We start from the raw sequence: 20,860 nt of genomic DNA on the forward strand, positions 1-20,860 counted from the left end.
CTTTGAAGAGGACTGGTCCTAAAATGAAGCCCTGGGGACCCTCACTACTGACAGGTAGCCAGCCCGATGTAACCCCATTTACAAGAACCCTCTGGGCCTGACCCATCAGCCAATTGTTCACCTTATTAAATTGTTCAATCTTATTATGCTTTTATCTAACTGTATTTTGGTCATTTTGTCCAGAAGGATACCGTGAGAGCCAGTATTGAAAGCTTTATTGAAATTCAGAAAGATTACATTGACTGGTTTCATTTAGTCAACTTGCTGGGTGAGCTTGTTGTATAAGGAAATTAAGTTTGTTAGACGTGACCTTCCCCTACTGAACTCATGTTGGCTCTGACCAATGACTGCATTGTCCTTTAGTTGTTTTTCAATAACTCACAGAATAATCTTCTCCATAATTTTACCAGGCACTGAAGTGAGACTGACAGGCCTGTAATTGCTAGGATCTTCTTTCTTGCCCTTCTTGAAAATTGTGAGCACGTTTGCCAGCTTCTAGTCAACTGAGACCTGTCCAGATTCCCAAGACCATTGAAAAATAATTGAGAGAGGTCTTGCAATGACATCAGCCAGCTCTCTAAGTACTCTGGGATAAGTCCAATCAGGCTCCATGGACTGGTACACATTCAGGTGGAGCAAAAAGTTCCACACAAGTTCAGAGTTAACCGGGAGTTTATTATTCCTGCAGACATGGTCCTCCAAATCAGGGCAGCTGGGATACCAGGGACAATCACTAGTGTTAAAGACAGAGGTGAAGAACACATTAAACTTCTCTGCTTTGTCTATATCCCTGTTTGTGAGGTGACCATCCTCATCAAGTATTGGACTATCGGATCAATGTTTGCTCTGGTCCTCCTTTTTCATTAACATACTTAAAAAAAAACATTTTTTATTGTCCCACAAACTTCTGGCCAGCTTCAACCCTAAATGAGTTTTGGCAGCCTGGATTCTCTCTCTACAAATGTGAGCAGCATCCCTGTAGTCCTCCCATGTCACCCAACCTTGCTTCCAGCAGCCATACGCTTTCTCTTTCCACCTAAGCTCTTGAAGAAGATCCCTGCTCAGCCAAGCCAGACTTTTTCCTCTCCTGCTTGACTTCTGATACTTGGGAATTGCCTGATCCTGTGCTCTTAGGAGGTGGTGCTTAAAAACTGACCAGCACTGATGGACCCCAATATCTTTAAAAGCAGTTTTCCAGGGAACCATACTAACTAGTTCCTTGAGCAGTCTGAAGTCAGCTCTCCCCAAATCCAGGGCTGAAGTTTTGGTGGCAGTTTTCCTCCTATCACCAAAGATTTTGAATTCAACTACCTCATGGTTGCTATGGCCAGGGCAGCCACTTATCACCACTTCACCCATCACCCTGATAAGGTTTAGTGTATGTTTGGAAAATATTAGAAAAAAATAAGTAAATGGAAGATAAAGCAGCTACTGGCAATCTTGCTGGAAGTTATAAGTAGATAACATGGACCGTTCTGTGTATTCAGAACCAGCTACACCAATAGGAGATTTGGTACCTCAGATATAACCTGCATTGGATTAAACAAGTTCTCTGTGTGCAAAGATAGTAGTGCCATGAAACCTGTACCCTAAAAAAAAACAACCAACCAACCAAAAAAAAAACAACAGCTCTGGAGCAGCTCTGCCCCTGGCTACAGTCAAAGCATCTGTCAAAGAAGTCTTGTTTATCTACCTATTTTAAAGGTCAGCTCAGCACCAGAATTATTTTGGCTGATCCAGCTATATTAAATAGTAAACATGGCAGTTAAGCTTTGAGGCCAGATGTCATGAGGTGCAGATGCCAAGATATAAGGAAAGATCCTGCAATGTTGAGCGCTTAGTTATAGTAAAGCATTCTTAAACATGTAAGGTAAAGCTTTGTGCACTTCCTGGAGCCTCATTTGGCTCTTCCCTGAACTTTGTCCAGTAACACACTTTTCATTTCTATCTGTAATTACAGCCTTTGCATCTGGCTAGAAAGCTAAAGAATGGAACCAAAGCAAGGCAACTTTGTCAGTAGCCCAATTCTGGACTTTGGAGAAAAAAGCACTATGCTTGGTGGATTATGCTTAGCTAACTGCACAAAGATCATAGCCTTCAAGTTATTGTATTTCAAAGACAAAAGAATTTCAGTTACTCTAATGATAAAAGAAGGTAGTGCAGCAAGTTGGTCCAGTGCCATAGGATGACAACCGGACATGTTTATGGTACTTATAAATATCATCCTTTGAATTGCATAATTTTCTTATTAAGACTATATGTATTAGACAAAAAACAATTAGTCTGTTATTTTGAAATTTCCTATGTGCTCCCTGGCTTTATGGTATTAAAAAAGCAGTTGCAAACTTTCCATCTGGTGGGTTTGTCCCAAGTTAAAACAAAAACAAAAACAAAAACAAAAACAACCAACCAACCAAACCAACAAACAAACAGAAAACAACCCAGTTAGACTACCTGCACTCTACATAGAATATTAGCACTGATTTTTAGAATTCTTTGCTAAATATTTTTGTTATATCAATGCATTTGAAAAATGCAATACAAACAACAGTGAAAGGGCTCCCCATAAATTCAGCATTTTTTCATTACGCAATTTCATATATGTAATTTCTAAGGTGTATGTAGAGGCAATCTTGCTATGCTGTGCATTACATTGTGCTCTATATGTTTATGTAGGACCTCCCTGCCTTTCCCAGAACCGGAACTTTCAAATGCCTCAAAATGTTGAAAATATTCCTAGCCATGAAATTACTTGTGTTCCTAAGTAATTCACTTAAGATGCTGTTCAGACAGTTTTACAGATTGGAAATGAATGCTGAGACCCAGAGATAAATACATACCAGGTCAACACAAGTGGTAATAACCGATGAAATAACAGCTATTCATGCACTTCTGTATGATCCTAGGTCTACAACAAAGTAACCTGGATTAGTTTAACCATCAAGAATCACACATGCAACTCCCAGAAAGAGGCTGTAATTTCCAGGTCTTATTCCTCTGTACCTTCCATCAGAAAAAAAATAAATAAATAAATAAATAAATAAAATAAAATAAAATAAAATAATACAAAAACCAAAACCATATTGTCAATCATACAGATTTACCCACAGTATACTCTGAGGACTTTGTAACAGCAATCTAGTTAAAGACTATATTCTATCATCTACATTCTTGAAGTGCATTGACATTTTTTCACACGTATATCCTACCCACTTCATAGTTATTGCATATGAAGTATTGCATAGTTATATGCCTTGAAATAATAAAATGCTAAAAAACATTTAAATTAGATTTTTTTTTTTTTGCTACTGTAGTATGCTCAGTAACTATATGAACAGCTAGTCTCACAAAGTCTCACATAACTTCAACATTTCAAGAGTGATCCATGCGCTTGGGTACATTTGATTCTTTTCCATTTTATTGGGACATTTTTATTAGTTTTTTTTTTTTTAGCTTCCCATACTTAAACTGCCAACTTGACTCTATATCCAGGATCAAAGCCAATGTCTGTCATTTTATAATAGGAAGCATCAAGTAAAAAACAGTTTGCACATCAGAATGTTTTAAAAAAAAACTTTGCTTCACCTATTTTTATTTTTATAATGTTTCTTCCAGTTTCTTCAGAGTTATCAGCTCCTTTTCTTCAAGGTCATGTTCAAACCAAAAAAATATGGACTGTGTGGCACTGAGGACCAGGACCACAGCTCTTCTGCACTGGGTTAGCCTGGCCCTACTCACCCTGAAACCAGATGCCTTTTTCTTCCTACGTTTCATTGATGCCAGTAATACTTTGCTACATTTCTTTACTGCATTCTAGGTGCCAACACGCTATTTCTTACTGTTTCCTTGCATTAATTATTTTTGTTTCACTCTTTCTTTTTCTTTGTATCATGGTAATATGCCAGCTTTTCTTTTAAGTGGTCTTCAACCTTTTATGATTTAATTAAGCTAAAATGATACTTAATCATCTGCTTCCTTCTACCTCTAGGCTTCCTTTTACTTTTTTAATTAAATTTGCCTAATAGTGACAGAAGCAGACAAATTACTGCAGGTGCTCAACACATTAGAAAAATAAGGCCACCTTTTTAGAAGTCTTAATAGAAATTTATGCAGCTGACTCTAGGTTTTATTACTTGGAACAGCTGATGGCACTTGCTTCTCAGCCAGGTGGATTTCAGTGCTCTTCCTTGTCTCAGCAGGGTCTTTCCCCAGGCTGTCACTCAGAACCACCAGATCCATGTGAAGAGGCAACGTGCAGGCATTTCAATAGCATTTTCTGTCGACCTCCCTCAGGCTGTAGTTACCAAGTCATCATAAACAGAAATCTCACAAGCTTCACTTGCATGTTTTTTGGAATGTGTAGTGTCAAGTGTAATAAAGATAAATTAAACTTTCTTTCTCCACTAGCCTTGTACTTATTAGCCCCTCACATAATTTCTGTAAGACAACGGCAGTCTTACAGCCTTTTTGTTTTTTTCCTGTTGGCTTTTATTTACCAATTGATTTTAATGCTCGAAAATTAGAATCCACACGTATATAAAGAAGTATTGAAAACCCTGCTATAACCCCACAGGGAACTGGTCCCACTATAATATAAGCTTTGGTAGTTCTTACAGGGTGAGGGGAAAGGATGTCATTGCCAAGAAGCTACATGGAGAAATTAATGCTTCTCTGCATGTAAGATACTTAAACTCACCGGGGAAAATCCCAGTGGGAAAGCCTGTGAAGCATTTCTCTAATCCCTTCCCTCGATTTTCCCACCAGGAGTACAGGGCAGAATATTCCACCTGGATATTTAATCAGAGGCTATCCCCGGTGCAAGTGCTGCTGGCTTGCCAGCAGCCACCAACACCCTGCACCACCTCTTCTGCCCTGAGATGCAGGGCCTCTTCCAGCTCCCTTGCAGAGCTCCAAGCCGTGCCGCGAGACAACCTCCCCTCTGCCGGGGGGTCTGCCACGAAACGCGGGGGCCACCTCGCTCCTCTCTTTACCCTTTCCTCACCTCGCCTAGCCCTGCGAGGCTTGGGAGGGTGTCAGAGGGGAGAACCCAGCCCTCCCCGCACCCCAGGCCGCCAGGAGGGGGCTGCAAGCCGACGGGGCAGCGCGGGGGGGGGGCCGCGGTGCGGTCGGGGCGGCTCGGTTCGGCAAGGGGCGGGCAGAGGAGCTGGGAAGGCTCGGGGCGGGCGGAGGGCCGGGCTTTCCCGTTGCCAGGTGAGCGCCCCGGCTGCGCCGCCCCTCTGAAAGCGCGCAGCGGCGCGGAGCGCACGGAGGCAGGCGAGCGGGCGGGCGAGCGAGCGAGCAGGCAGCGCCCCTCGGCTCGGCGCTTCTCGGCGCACCCCAGGCCCCTCCGCTGCTATGGCGAAAGCGGGCAGGAAGGGATGCAGCTGCCCAGGCTTCCTGAGGAAGAACTGGCTGCTGCTCAGCACGGTGGCCGCCGTGCTGCTGGGTGAGTGAGGGAGAGAGGGAAAACGGGAAAAAGGGAGGGAGCGCGGCGCTGTCGCCCCCCGCCCGGCACGGCACGGCACGGCCCTGCCTGCCTTAGGGCTACTGCAGGGTCAGGCCGGCGCCCGATCAGCGCCAGCGAGGAGGTGGGGAGGGGGACGGTGGGGCCGGGGTGCGGCGCAGCCCCGGCTGCCGAGAGCGGGTCTGCAGGGACAGGGCGCCGCGGCGGCAGGCTTCGGGGCTTGGCCCGGCCCGGCCCCGCGCCGCCACCTGTCGTCGTTAGCGCTTGTCACAACGAGGGGATCATTAGCGGGGTAAAGCCGCCGTAGGAGAGAATCTGCGGGAGCACCGCGCCGCCGGACAAACGGGAGCCCTTGGTGCAGGGCGCCCTGGTCAGCCCAGGGCTGCCTTTGCGCAGCTCGGGGGGCACGGCGTGCTCGACCGGGGTCCCCACGGGGACCTAGCCGGGGTCCTGGTGCCTGCTCTTAGGCTGAAGGTGGGAGCCTGGTTGCGGCTGAGGCCGCTGCAGGAGAGCGTTGTAGCAGCTCTGGGGTGCTTGCAGTGGCCTAGAAGACCAGGAAAGTTTGGCAGTGGCACGCCTCTTTCAGTGAGGGTTTCTGGGGTGCCATTTTAAAGATGAGATTGCTCCACTGCTTGCTGGGCAAGTTGCTGAGGAATGAATGAGTTAAATGCCATCTGATGAACAGGGGGGCAGAATGGCCAAGAGAAGCTGTTAAATGACTCGGCCAGAGACACTTTTCCGTAGAACATAATTTTCATCCTAGCCACACACCTTCTTTGTTTCCTTCTGGAGATTATTTTCACACTAAGCAAAGAGACCTTCCTTTGCATCATTGCTTCTGTAGGGAAGGGCTGCTTGCACGGCTTCATTAGTGGCATTTGCTGTTTGATACTTCTCTTTCAGGTGACATTTCTTCTGATTTGCATTGTGATTGGAATGTATCCATTTCCGCGCATGCTTGTTCAGGAGAGAATTAGCCTTTAGGAATTCTACTCAGCTATTTATAAGCTGTGATCAGAGGTATACATATGTATACATGTTCAGTATTTGAAAGACTTCTTTTCCACCTCTGTAATGTGTGGAAAGATTTCTCTGAGTGCTGTATACCAATTGCCAAGAGCTAACATTGAAAATCTGTTCATCACAACTGGAGGACTGTGTATTTGTGTCCCTGTTTATCTGTGTACAGTCACTTTCTCAGGTACACTTCTTCAAGCTGTCAAACTTATTTCCCAATTATAGAAGCGGACAAAAAAGTTCCCTTTCACCATTTTCAATGAATGTTGGTAGAACTGAAATGTGTGGTATGATCCTACAGGCTGATCATACTGAAATGTGATTTCCCTAACTGAGTACCACAGAGCCAGAGCCTGGCAATGTGTGAACTATGGGAACAATTTTCCCTTAGTTCCCTTAATACCCAATGGGCTTGCACCTTGAGAGAGTGTGACAGACACACAGATCCCTCTGGTGTCTTTGAACTTCTCTGCCTGCTATACTATAATTAACAGTCGTGAACTCAGGGGAGCTCTATAATATGACAGAATTAGTCTCTATAAATAATCCTTGATTTTTGGACCAAATGACATGCAACAAGCTATGTGTCAGTTGTATTTTCAATATGTCTAGAAGGTGAAATAAATTATACAAGGAGAATAGTGAAACACCTGTTAGGATGGCTTTAATTACGTTGCATGTCATCTTTTACAGGTTTGGGAATATTTCTAAGATACCTGGAGTCCACAAATACTTTGTAATCAAACTCATGTATTTATTCTTTTTTAATATACTCTCAAAAATTGCTTTGAGGCTTATTTATTGACTTAGTCTGGAGGATCAACATTCATAAGCAGAAGAATATCACATGATTTTGAAGGCAGAAAATATGTTCAGACAATTCTTAAAAAGTATGCATGAGTGAGGACTGGAAATACCAAAAGAAGCATGTTGTAGAAACCTAATGTAAAAGTTGTCCAGCTGTATTGGAAAGTATCTGATATTCCATCACTATCATGAAATCAGGAGTTTTGCTTATTACTATCAAAGCTGTAGTCAGCATCCTAGCAAGGTATGCCTGTCTTTGCTCATAGCCTTGTTATGCTGAAATTTTTTCCTGATTGCTTTTTGTGCTCATCTCTGAAGAGGCAGGGAGACCCCCTCAGAACTTCAAGCACTTCTTCCTTTGAGGGTAATTACTTTGTGTGTTGCATTTGAAGCTTTCAACTGTATGTTGCGGTTTACATTTTTGAAAACATTGGACTTTCTTTTACAAAGCAGTCGACAGTGGGGGAATGATTTAAAGTCTGTACAGAAAGTATCTTAACAATGCAATGTCTTTTTGGTGAAAATACCTGTTTATGTATAATTCTCAAAGAAAACACCACTTGATACTTGAAAGCTTATGTCATACCTTCACAGAGATTCTGTTTCAGACCACCAAACTGATGCAGAGAAACCTCTGAACTCAGATTTGGAGTCTAAAATTAACTGAATTTCAGATTTGGGGCTAATTCTGAGACTTAGGGATTGTATAAATACAGTGAGAGATTTGGCAGAATATTTGGTCTCGGAAGTTCATTGTTCATTAGTTCTTAGCACATACTGGAGGCATGCACTGGATCCTCTGTGCAGACCACTGACTCAGAGATGAGGGTTGGATGCATCTGTGCCTCCTCTGACTCACTGCGCTTTTCTAGGAAGCAGAAGAAGAGGTGCAGGACAGTAGCAGCCTCGTGTAGATAACTGCAGGAGGGATGTCTTACATCTTCTTGCTCCACTGACCTTATTGAACCCAAAGCAGCTGAGCTAACAAAAGCAATTTAGAAGTCAGCTTACTTCAAGTGTTCCTTCTGCCTTTAATAAAGAAAGTTATATTGCTTTGAGTTTGCACAATCAAGTCACGGTAAACCAGAAATATCCCTGAAAGTTACTCACCCTGAAACAGGTTTCCAAAGGACAATTGAAAAGAGAGGGTTTAAGTCACACTTCATAGGATTCTCAGAGAGCATCTATTTTTAATCATTACTTCATCTCTGAGAGGCCACTGCTGCAATACCGCCAAACCAGTCATGAAGGTAAACAGCTGGTGATGTGTAAATACTTACTCATTGATTAGTCTGTGGGTCATAGCCTAATAGCATGTATTCCTGAGCAATTCTTCTGCAGAACAGGTTTTCTTTTCTTATAGTGAAAAGTGTAAGTGATTGAGTGGATGTGGTAGTAGACCTTGAGTTGCAATAGCAATCTGCAAAGGTCTTTCTCCATACTCCGAACTAAAACACAAATAGATTCACAAATAGGTTGCTTTTTCTTTTTTTTTCTTTTTTTTTTTCTTTTTTTTTTTTTTTCTTTTTTTTTCCCTAATGCAAGTATTAATCACATCTGCTAGGACAGTATCTTTTTGCAATACTTCTTCGGTTGGAATATATGACTGAGGGATTTGGCTTTCATAAATTTGCTTTTTGTATGTGTGTGGTGAGTGTGGCTTTTGAAACAAATTTGGATCTTGAGGTACCTGTGAGCTTGCCTATAGCTGAAGGTTTATTTTCAACAGCATGTATGGGCTAAGAAATTCTTCAAATAATCCTAAAACAGATACAGTAAATACAATATCTAGTTTGCTAGATCCATTAATCAAGAGGAGCTGTGAATGACAGGTATCCTTTCTACAGCCAGTCAAAGAATCATGTTTATCAAAGGTGTTTAAGAGCTATTTATGTTGAAGGCAACAAAGAATCTTTTTGTACTCTGCCATTAACTTCCTCCTTTGTTCTTCTTTGTTCTTCTGTTCATATATATATATATAGCTCGCAGCAGTCATACTTCATGCTTCAGATTTTAAGAAAAAACAGGATTTTTTGTCATTGCTATGTGGAGGGAGACGTGTGGTGCTGATGGGAGGGAGGACGACAGAGCTGTGGCTGATGCAGGAGAGCTCTAGGAGCTGTCCAAGGTGGCTAATGGGCACAGCCCTGGGGAAGGGGCAGCCAGAGAATGGGTGAAATGCAGAGCTAAAGAAATTAGGAATTTTGAAACATTGGCGTCAGGTAGAGATGAGGTGCCTGAGAGAGGAAGGAGGTGTATAAAATATACATAGTTCCCATCTGCAACATAAGTGTTGCAGAAAATTTGAGCAGTGCAACTGTACATTTTTTTTTCAGGATTTGATGAATGCAGCATCCGTCAGAGCTTTTCTTATGTGCTTTATGATATCACCATAGCAGTCTATATGCTAAAAACTTGCTCTTTTTAATTTTAATTAAAATTGTTGTATTCTTTTACAGTACTGAGTTGTAGCATCTTCCTATAGTAATATTTTTGGTCCTTCAAAGGTCTCTGTTTAAAATAAAAAAATAAATTCTGGTGTATTCAACTGTAGCTAGAAAAGCTTAGCTCCTCCTACAATCAGATACAAGAGAATGTGACTGCTTCCTTTAAAAGCAGTGGTTCTTTTAAAATTCACCCATATCAGAGCAGGGTCTGCACATACTGGCATTACTGGAAGTGCATTCTTACAAGGATGAATGCCTTACAGGTTGAAGACAACAAGGGAAACAGTAACATATGACTGTTGATGACGTCTTGCAGGTGAGAGACTGCCTTGAGTCCAGGGACCACAACGTACTTCTCAGGGTGAAAAGTTTCTTGTACAAATGTAGCCCAGAATCTCAACCTCATAAACCTGTAATATTTTTCAGGTTCTTCCCATAAGTTATTTCTGTCCCTGACAGGAGCAATTTAAAAATTAAGAGCCCATTCTGAAAATAGATTAATGCTTCACTCATTCTATTTCCACCCCCTCATACCTTTACAAAAAAAGTGGCTCCTGTAGCATTTGTCTTTGCTTAAATAATACAGTGTCAGTGTTATAAACAATGAAGCAGATTAATTGACCCTTGAAGTACACTAGCTCATTGGGCTCTTTTATTCATAGCAGAAAAAAAATGGTATTTACTAAAACAAGAGAATTATTATCCTGGTGATTTCCGAGGAGTATGAGCGTACTGCAAATATCTGTTTTCTTTCTTGAATTCTGAAGCATAGCATTTTATTAATTCGAATTGAATAACAGGTGAGGATGACATCCAGTATCAACTGTGGTAGCATGAAAATTCAGAAGACTGCTTTCCTGCTGTGATTTCATATAATCATAGAATTGCTTGGGTTGTGAGGGACATTAAAGATCATATAATTCCAGCACTCCTGCCATGGGGATGGATGCCTTCCACTAGGCCAGGTTGCTCAAAGCACCATCCAACCTAGCTTTGAACACTTACAGGAATGGGGCATCCACAGCTTCTCTGGACAACCTGTTCCAGTGCCCCACCACCCTCATAGTAAGAAATTTCCTCCTTATATCTAATCTAAACCTAACCTATTTTAGTTTAAAGCCATTACTCCTTGTCCTCTCACTACACTCCCTGACAAAAAGTCCCTCTCCAGCTTTCCTGTAGATCCCCTTTAGGTATGGGAAGGCTGCTATAAGGCGTCCCTGGAGCCTTCTCTTCTCCAGGCTGAACAACCCCAACTTTTTCAGCCTGTCTTTGTAGGAGAGGTGCTCCAGCCCCTTGATCATTTTTGTGGCTCTATCAACTGGACTTAATTCTAATACATCCGTGTCCTTCTTATACTGAAGGCCCCAGAGCTGAATGCATTATTCCAGGTGAGGTCTCAGGAGAGCAAAGGGGGAGAATCACCTCCTTCAACCTTCTGGCCACACTGCTTCTGATGCAGCCCAGCATATGGTTGGCTTTCTGGGCTGCATGCGCACATTGATGGCTCATGTTAAGCTTCTTGTTGAGCAACACCTCCAGATCCTTCTCACTGGCTACTCTCCATCCATTCTCCCCCCCAGCGTGTATCTGTATTTGGGATTGCCCTGACCCAGACCCTTGCACTTGGCCTTGTTGAACCTCCTGAGGTTTGCAGAGGCCTACCTCTTGGGCTTGTCCAGGTCCCCCCGGATAGCATCTCTTCCCTCCAGTGTATTGACTACAGCTTGGTGTCATTGGCAAAATTGTTGAGGGTGCACTCAATCTCACTCTCTGTGTCACCAACAAAGATGTTAAATAGTGCTGGTCCCATTACTGACCCCTGAGGAACAACACTCATCAATAATCTCCACCTGGACATTGAGCCATTGACCACAACTTTTTGTGTGCAACCATCCAGCCAAAGCCTTACCCACCAAGTGGTCCATCTGTCAAAGCCATGTCTCTCCAATTTAGAAACAAGGATATTATGGGGGACAGTGTCAAATGCTTTGTGCAAGTCCAGGTAGATGATGTCAGTTGCTCTTCCCGTATCAACCAACACTGTAACCCCATTGTAGAAGGCCACCAGCTTTGTCAGGCACAATCTGCCCTTAGTGAAGCCATGCTGGGTGTAACCAATCATGTCCTTATTTTCCATGTGTTTTAGCATAGCTTCTAGGAGGATCTGCTTTAATGCTTTTTTAATGCCTGTTCTTCTCTATCACACTTTGTAGTTTGACACAGGACGGGTTCTGCTCAGAAATGTGAGAAGCCCTCCAACTCTGAAAGAATGTCTGACTTCAGTATAGAAAGTAAAATGCAGAATAGCCAGTGGCTTCATCTGAGTTTCACATATTTCTGATGATCAAAATGTGCTGAGACCAGAAAATCAGTTAACAAATACAAGAAAGCCGAAGCAATGCATTGTCCCTTCTGTAAACTAATAACTCTTGAACTGCTTTTAAGCAAATTAAATCCAACATTTTTTCCTTCTTTTAGCATATAAGGTGTTTTCCTCTTGTCCATGGGTTTTGTGTCCCTTTTTTTTCTTTAACATAGAAAAATATGTGTTTTAACATAAAACTTATTTTTCCCTTTATGTGAGTGAAATGAAACAGTCACTAAAATCTGAGCCTTTAAACAAACGAAGCTTTAGAAGGAGTTAGCTTCTGGGTTCTTTGCACTTAGCCAGTAAAGCTAACAAATAAGTGAAATACACCGTCCTATTTGAAACAATAACACCATTACTAATATCAGCTAAATATTTCAGTTTCTGTTTTTTTTTTTTTAATATTATTTAAGGGAAAATACTGAGATGTACATACAAAAATATTTTTTGTTTTCCATTACATCTTAATTAAGTATAAAGACACTTTTTCGTAATACATTCTAAATACAGGCAATGTTGAGGTTGAGATTACTCACAGACAATATATGTACTGTTTATAAATCTTATAGAAGCCTCTGAGAGCCTGTGGAAGGGTTTCTTCCTCCTCCCCCCCCCCCCTCCCCCAGTCAGTATCTCATGCTGTGAGCATACATATTTGTTTGTCTATAGTGTTTAGAAGTGCTGAAGACCATCACTGTATCATATATTAAGGTGAAGATCTGGGCTGTATTGGACTTGATGTTCCAGATTCATTTTTCTGTCTACCTTCCAAGTATTGCACATTCCATGAGAACCTGATAGCATGTTAGATTAAATGTGACATATGATGAAAATTTTCCAGGGTTATAGGTAATCTAACACTATTCTCACAATATGTTTCAAAATAGCCATTCTTGTTCCTTTAATGCTTTTGGAATGACAACCAACCTGGCCTTGCTTAATCTGAACTAATTTTCTAGGTCGTATCTCTGATTTCTTAACATTGTGATGTCTAAATTAGTTTCAGAATAACGATGTTTCTGCATGTCACTATCAATCTCTCTTTAGATACCACTAAATTGCCTTTCGGGCTGCTTATCTCAATTTATTACAGTCAGAATCTTTCCACTGTCCTTCCAGCAAGGGGACAGCTAGAACAGTCTGTCCTGTTTACTGTCCTTTCCTCTCATCATAGTTTAAAACAGAAGCTGTAACAAGGGGCAGAATCTGGCGAGTCTTTCCAATTACTAGCCTTTCACCTTTCTCATACCACGGCTAACCATTTAGTTTCTTGTGTGTTTCAGTGGTCTTAACTGAAGATAAGTTTTTTCTGATGTGTTCTATTGAGCTAATAAACCAGATATATGAAGGTGCTGAAACAGTTTTAGCAGAGTATGTAAATATTATAGAAAGAGAACAGATGATCACTGGGTTTTTACAGGAAGGAGTGAGGATTTGTAATTTATTGGGTGGTATTGGAATGATATTGTTTGCAGGGTAATATGCTAGGCCACATAAGCAATGTGTTAGGCACCAGGAATGCCAGAAGTGAGTACATGACAATGTCTGAAATGAGTTGTAGAAGGGGTCCAAGTGAAACACATAGCACTGCTATATGAAATTGTGGATTTGGATACATTGAGGAAGAAAGAAGATCTGGATGTTTCTAGATGACTGCAGAAGAGAGAGTCCATAGTCAAAGAGGGCTCCCAAATTATAGATGGCTGGGGTGGAGGAGAATGGTATTGTTTTTTGAAGTGACAGTTAAAAAGAGTCATGGGGAAGGTCTGCAGAAGAAGAAGAGCAAGTTACCATTGTCACATTGCATTTCACTTTTACAGTAAACATGGGAATGTGAGACTGAAAGATACCTCTTGCGTTACCACATCTTGTCTGCTGCTGCTTCAGGTCACATCATTTTTTATAGACTTTCTACTCCATATCATACTCTACTTTAAAGATGGATGGGTTTCCTGGTGCTGCATTTAGTTTTGGGAAGATAGGTTTGTCATCTGATTGTTGCAATTTTGAGCTTAAAAAATGTATTGAGGTTCAATATGTACACATTAAGTGTAGATCTGTATTTTCACAGTATTCGCCAACAGAACAGTACCTTCACCAAAATACATCCAAGCGCATTAGGAAATGTAGGTTGTATAGCTGCTGGGAAACAATTGTATTTCTTCCCCAGATCAATTAATTTATAACATAATCTTTATAGTATGATATTTATTATGCTAGATTTGTGAGTCTTATACTTCAGTCTTATACTGAGTTTCTGGAAAAACTATGAAAGAGCCAAATTGTATATCTGATGCAGCTTCACTTATCTGAAGAGAGTTAAGGACTAACTGAGGAATGGATTATTCACACTTCTCTGTATTTCTTCAGTATTTTAATGGACCGTGTAGTTAAGTTCTGTAAGGCAGTTCTTACTAGAGCACTGATATGTATATAGAGATAAAACACTAAAGTTTTTTTCTTCAACTATTCTTTTATTATGACTTTCTCAGATAGAAACTACATCTGCATACTGAAAACATTTGGAACATACTTATCCATGAAGTTCACCTACAGTACACAGAAATAAAATGAAAGAAACTTAGACTCCAATAGGAAAGATTTTTAGGTTATCATACTGTTTTTCAGTTTGTGCATTGCAGTTCTTTGGGATCACTGGTTCTGCATAACTGTGATCAGTTGAAATTGCAGAAGACAAGACTACCTGTTATTTCCCTTTTCCTGGCTGAGTGAAATACATTCTTAATATAACCACCCTTGGTTTGACTACAGGTGGAGTGGCTCTTGTGCAGGGCTTCAGTGAGAGTGGCTGGTCCACCTAATCAATGACACTGCCGCAGGCTCCTGCAGCACAGAAAGTAGAAATTACACGATTTTAATGGTTGCAAAACCCTTCATACCTGCTGTGAGCAGTTGGGGGGATATGCCACACTGGAGAAGCTGGTTATTCTCCTCTGGCCAGTACTCCACCTTGCCTTCATTCCTACAGGTCCATCACAGGGAGTCATTGCCCACCTGAACTTTCTTCACTCTGCAATCAGTTGACATTGTGTTGCTTGTGTAAAGGAATTTACAACCCACAGCAGGTTAATCACCAAGAAGACCCAGGGGGTCTCACCGCAGGTGAGGAATGAGCATACCTTCCTCAGTACATTCCGGCTAAACATTTTTCAGTAGACCATGGTCTGACTTAGGGACTGTATTCTTCTGGAAGGTTTTGCGAGAGGACTTTTCTTTACTCATCTTTGCAATTAAGACGATAGCCTGGGCAACACCAGCATATGAAGAGTTAAGCTCTGTTGCCATACAATTAAACCTGGTAACTCTAAATCCTACCTTAGTAGTTGCCTACAGTTTTCTAAGAATCTTGTTTTTTCTTCAGCCAACATCACTTTGTTTATTAGAAAGAATATTAACTGTCAAGTAAAATGTGAAACAGTGTGAAATGCATAATGTTACAAAGGGTTAAAATTAATCCAAAGAGTTACATTAATAGTTTTACTGTAATATTCTACACCCTCCATTTGACTGTTTTGAGGTTAGGTACTTTGTACTCCTTTGTAGTTAAGAAACAGCCAGTAATATTACAGTAACTTTAGAGAGAGCAGAAACAAAACAGATATTATAAAATATTGCTAAAAGACTCTGTCAGTATCACAGATTCCAAATATATTGCGCTGCAATTTGTCATGTTTATATTGAATGTTTTGTATTGTGTTTCAGACTAAGTCAGTGAACTTTGTTTGCCAGCTTTATCTGTCTTGTGAATCATCTGCTATAAAGATAACACAATTAAGACCCACAAGTATTTTAGTCTGTCATGTGAACAGCATATGAAAATATAAAGAGTTTTATCACTTTGTTGCTACAGTACAATTAAATAATATCAGAATTGAACCACACCCACATTTTTTAATCTTTCTTTTAACCATTGTCAGAGTTGAATAATTCTCCCACTGTCTATCAGCATCAGACAGAATCTCTATCTCTGCTCCATTGAAAAAGAGTTTCTACATGCCGAAATTACAGGCAAACAGGAAAAAGAAGTACCATGTTGTGTTTTTTTTTTTCAGAGAGGGGCATGGTGTAATTCAGTCATTTACAAAATGACTGGTTGTTCTCCAGAAATATACACTGGATTTATTTATTTATTCCCTCATCTTCTTCATAGCTCATTCTTAAGGATCCTTCCAATGATAACGCAGTGAGAGTTGGAGATGATTTGCAGTTTCTGTGGTGTCATGCACACTGGTGGAGTGAGAAATCCTCTCAATTAACATCATGCAGCCCTGTGTCAGTGTTGTCATCCGTAAGTGCAAATAACATAATAGGGAGTCCTACCTGTTAAGTATTGAATTTTGGCTTATGTTCTCTTCCAATCAGATGTAGAACCAGGCATGTCTTTGCATGGGCTTTGCTTACTTATTTCTAAATTCTGAGTTTTTGGCCTGTGAGTGAAAGTAAAGAAAGTCAAGCCACAAAATGTCTTGTCATCTTGTTCTCCAAGATACCATGTTCTTCAGAGTGTTTAAGCCACAATGATAATAACATAAAACAGTTAACTACAGTCACTTCATACTGCATGTCCTGACTGAATTCAACTACTCTAGTGGTTCTGAGTTTTTAAATTTGAGATCTGACTTGTGTTGAATCCCAAGTTGTTATGGCTAAGTCCTTAAGTTTTTTTCTGTATCACTGTCTACGATACAGAAAAAATTGCAAGTAGTCTCTACATGCGGTGGCTCACATGGCTGCTGAGGACAGCATGTTTTGGCAAGTTTACAGTAACTGTAGTATTATCTGTGACATTCCCCATGTAAGCTAGTACAGATAAGCCCAGAGATTATGAAATTTGTTTAAACAAGGGGGTGTTTCTTTTCTTACTCATTTCCAAATCTATGTCATGAACTGCAGCATACTACTATAAGAGAAATGTAATAATTCTGTAGTCATTCCCATGCAAATAATATGCCATTTTCCATAGAGAAAGTTTCAGGGAAGGAAAAAACAAAACCAAACAAAAACCACAGCAATATGGAAAAAGACATACTTTTACTAGTTAGGTGCTGATTAATGATTTTTCACCAGATGCCCAAACGTCACAGGTACCTTTGCAGCTCTGCAGAACCTACAACTTAGTAGTCTCCCAGGACACATTTTGACTGATTTCTGTGGTTTACACACTACATAGGCGTACGCAAGGCTGACTGGTTCTGTCATGTTCTCATATAGCCATCATCTTTCAGGTTCTGAAAAGCTTAAGGGCTGGTAGGTGTGATCGATTGACCAAGTGCTACCTGCAGTGCAGTCAGCTCCAGGTACTGCTCCCCTTTTCTTTGGTAACACAACAGAAGAATTGGGTCATCCGACAAAGAAAAGTATATTCCCTCTAGATTTTTATGCTGTAACTCATGGGACTGTCTGGAAGATGGGTAGTAACAGATTTCTTTTGGTGTACTCAGTTTTTGTGGTTTTCTTCAGATCCTTTTTTCTTCCTCACCCCTATCTTCTCTTAGTTTGCATTTTTAACCCTTTTTGAATATTTTTCTGTCTGTTACCAAGTTTGCTGAAAGACTCTGCTACTTGGGTGAGTAATGCCAGGGCATTTGTTGTTGCTTATGGGGTCAGACAGATGTGACCTTCTCTGGCTGCTTCATGCTTTGCAGTCACGAGGACGCAAACTACAGCTTTCACTTTCTGCGTTAGTATTTTCTGGGAGGGAAAGTGTAGATACCATGTTATACAGTATGTAGTGTTGATGCACAGTTGAAAGGGTAAATTTTCCTCAGAAAATTAAAGCCATGGGATTGTACTGTTTACGCACCTTCATTCCCTTATGCCTGCTGTTGCAGAAGTCTGGACCCTAAACGGTGTGTGCAATTAAGCAGTAAGTAGAGGATTACTATTACAGTAATAATCTTAACCTAAGTTAGCCACATGTGCAAGAAGGAAAAGCAAGGAGAGAAGGTAGAAAGGAAATAAAAACAGTTTATTGTGGAGAAGAAGAGTGGCTGAAACTGAGGAAGGAGGAAGAGGGAAATTGGGGAAAAATGATGTTCAGCACTTTAGAAAGGAAGAAGTAAAATATTACATAAATGTTAAACAGATAAAAAGACAGGAAAAAACAAATAGTAGAGGCATTGCCTACTGTAGAGTTTGTAGTTTTGAGATGTAATTACACATGTAAGAATTATTTTCACAAATAGTGGAGTATGAGTAGCATTCATATAGAGAAAATAACATTTTACAAGACTTTCATTTATACTTGTTCAGGGTTGCTGTAATTGGTGTGATGTTAATAACAGTAGTGACCACGTGAAGTATATTCCTGCTGGGTCACACTTCTTTTTGTGTGTTAGAATTCCCAGGAAGAAAATTCCAGCGAGTTGGTTATTGAGATGAGGATCAAAAAGTTCTATAATCATCCAGTTCCAGTACGTAAGCAAATTTATTCTGCTTACTAACCAACTCTTGTTACTGCTACCAAAAAAAATTCTTCCTGTTTTCCCATGCTAAATTCTAACAGCAGATGGTAGGTGCTATTTCCACTTAAATGGTAGCTGCATTTTACTGTGTTTTGTTATTGTGCAGAAGTTAATATGGATATGGTTGCCGTGTCTGATAAAAAATAATAGTGTGAACATGGAAGTGAAAGCAACAATGCAATTATTGTCACTAGATAAGTAATACCCTCAACAAAACAATACAAACAAAACAACAAACAACAACAACAACAACAAAAAACACTATTACAGGTATACAAGCAAAAAAGCATAAGGAAACTCTGGTAAATTTTTGAGAGGACCTGAAAGGTTTTCGTAGTAAAATTCAAAGAAGTAGAAAAGCGACCTCTGAAGAATGAACATGAGGGTGAATCGTTCTACCTTATAGTAATCCTACTAAATGTATAATGATCAAACTTTCCAGCTGGTCCAATATTACAGTTGCCACTTGGCACGTAGTTACAAAATGTCTTGGTCACTCCTGATCAGGAGAAGGAGGCAAAATATGTTTTCATCAACTTTATTTCAAAATGCAGTGGATCACAAGTATCCCCCTTTCTTTGTATCATAATTATCTTTTTTTTTTTTTTTTTTTTTTTCCTTTAAAACATCTAGGGTATAACCTGAAGATAGACACAACTCAGAATCACCTGAGTTAGTGCTAGACATCTTCAGTGTGCGCATCTGCACAGTGCTTGTGATATTCCTTCCTGTAGGCTAACGCTTCATTTGAAGGCACATTTCTGACTACTCTGGGCAAGGTTTGCCTATTTCTGTCACGGATAATACATTGTGTATGTCCATCTTTATTAAGACTCTGTGAGGAATATGTCTAGCATCAAGAGCCATTTGCAACACCAGCTTGGTAGGATCAGAGCAGGAGTGGGGGAGTCTGGTTAAAATGGAGGTTGCTACAGGTACATGTCTGTAATCTTGTTTGGCATGGGAATACTCTTTACCTTGTGTCAAGGTATGCAAAAGGAAGATGTCTTCCACTGTGCTGTGTGATGAAGAAGGGAGCAGCATCTAGGGAAAGGCACATACTTCCTCACTGTTGTAAATCTCTTGCAAGCTTCAGAAATGCAGAATCAGCTGTACATCAACCTGACAGCTGTATCCAGTATGTAAAGTAGAATGCCCCGTATCTTATCATAAAATGTAATTGAACAACTTCTTATAATAATACAATTTAGTATTGCTGCAATTTAAGCATATGTCTGTCTTAATTGTGTGAATAGTCTGAAGTCAGGGAGAATACTTATATGCTTATGTTCAGCTGTTTACACTGGTATTTGCAGGATCAAAACCTTAGTAACTTACTTCAAAACATGTAACCATTTTACAAGCTGAGTAATCTTTCTTGGGCTTATCTCAGAGTGCTGATTAATTATTTTCAACACTTTTAGCTTAGCACTAGGTTAGAAGTAGAGAGCATTGTGTCTTATCGTTCGTAGATCAAGGGCATTTACATAATATTGCAAATATCTTCAAGACTATTAAGATTCAATGTGTTGCAAGGAGTTTAAGCTGTCTTTGTTCACTGGAAAAGAACACACCAATCAAAAATCTTAATAGTTGCTCCCATTTGCCTGGAAACATGTTAACATGTTCATTTTCCTTATTAGCAGTAAAGACTTGGTTGGAATTTATAATCTGCTTCTATTTTCCTTCATTTTGCTTCTGCAAGTGCAGAACAGAGGACAGTTCATTGTCTTTCTGTGCTATCAGAGGAAAATTCTGTGAAAGTAGCTAGTTTACATTTTTGTGTCAACTAACATCCAGTTAGACAACAGAACTATCACAAACCACCCCCATGGTGAATCTTTAGGGAAGATTTTTTTCAAAATTTCCTGCTTTCTATATGAGAACATTAATGAGTTTCTACTATAGTACACTACTGAATATGGGATCCCTATCTATTTTTTTCAGTACCAACAGTACAGACCAGTTGTCTGTGGATTTGCCTAAATCTGTTTTTGAACCTGCTGGTGTTGTTTGCTTCTACAGTTTCAATCACTTAAAATGAGGGGCCTGTCTTATCAGCCTCTTTAGTCATGTTACAATATCTAACTTAAATGCCTTGTGTACCATCAAAAATAAAACTGAGGGAAGAGGCAAGTTTGGCTTGGGCCCTACTAGCTTTCCTGGGATGCTGCAAGTTTACATGAGTCAATGAGGATGGTAAAAGTAAGCTGGATGCACCTTTTTTTGCTTTTGTGTTGCAAAATATACATCACTGACGTCACCAAAA

General features: G+C 40.3%; 1 protein-coding gene across 1 annotated transcript in view; it reads left to right on the forward strand.

The window, feature by feature from the left end:
* Window positions 1-5,314: 5,314 nt before the first annotated feature.
* The window catches only part of SLC1A1 (solute carrier family 1 member 1), a 60,887-nt gene continuing 45,341 nt past the window's right edge, over window positions 5,315-20,860 (forward strand). The window contains exon 1 of the mRNA XM_032206289.1: window positions 5,315-5,446. Within this exon, the coding sequence (XP_032062180.1) occupies window positions 5,356-5,446 (91 nt within the window). The 5' untranslated portion in view covers window positions 5,315-5,355. The remainder of the gene's footprint in view (window positions 5,447-20,860) is intronic.

Source organism: Aythya fuligula, chromosome Z (genome assembly GCF_009819795.1).
Source record: "Aythya fuligula isolate bAytFul2 chromosome Z, bAytFul2.pri, whole genome shotgun sequence".
NCBI classification, from domain to species: domain Eukaryota; kingdom Metazoa; phylum Chordata; class Aves; order Anseriformes; family Anatidae; genus Aythya; species Aythya fuligula.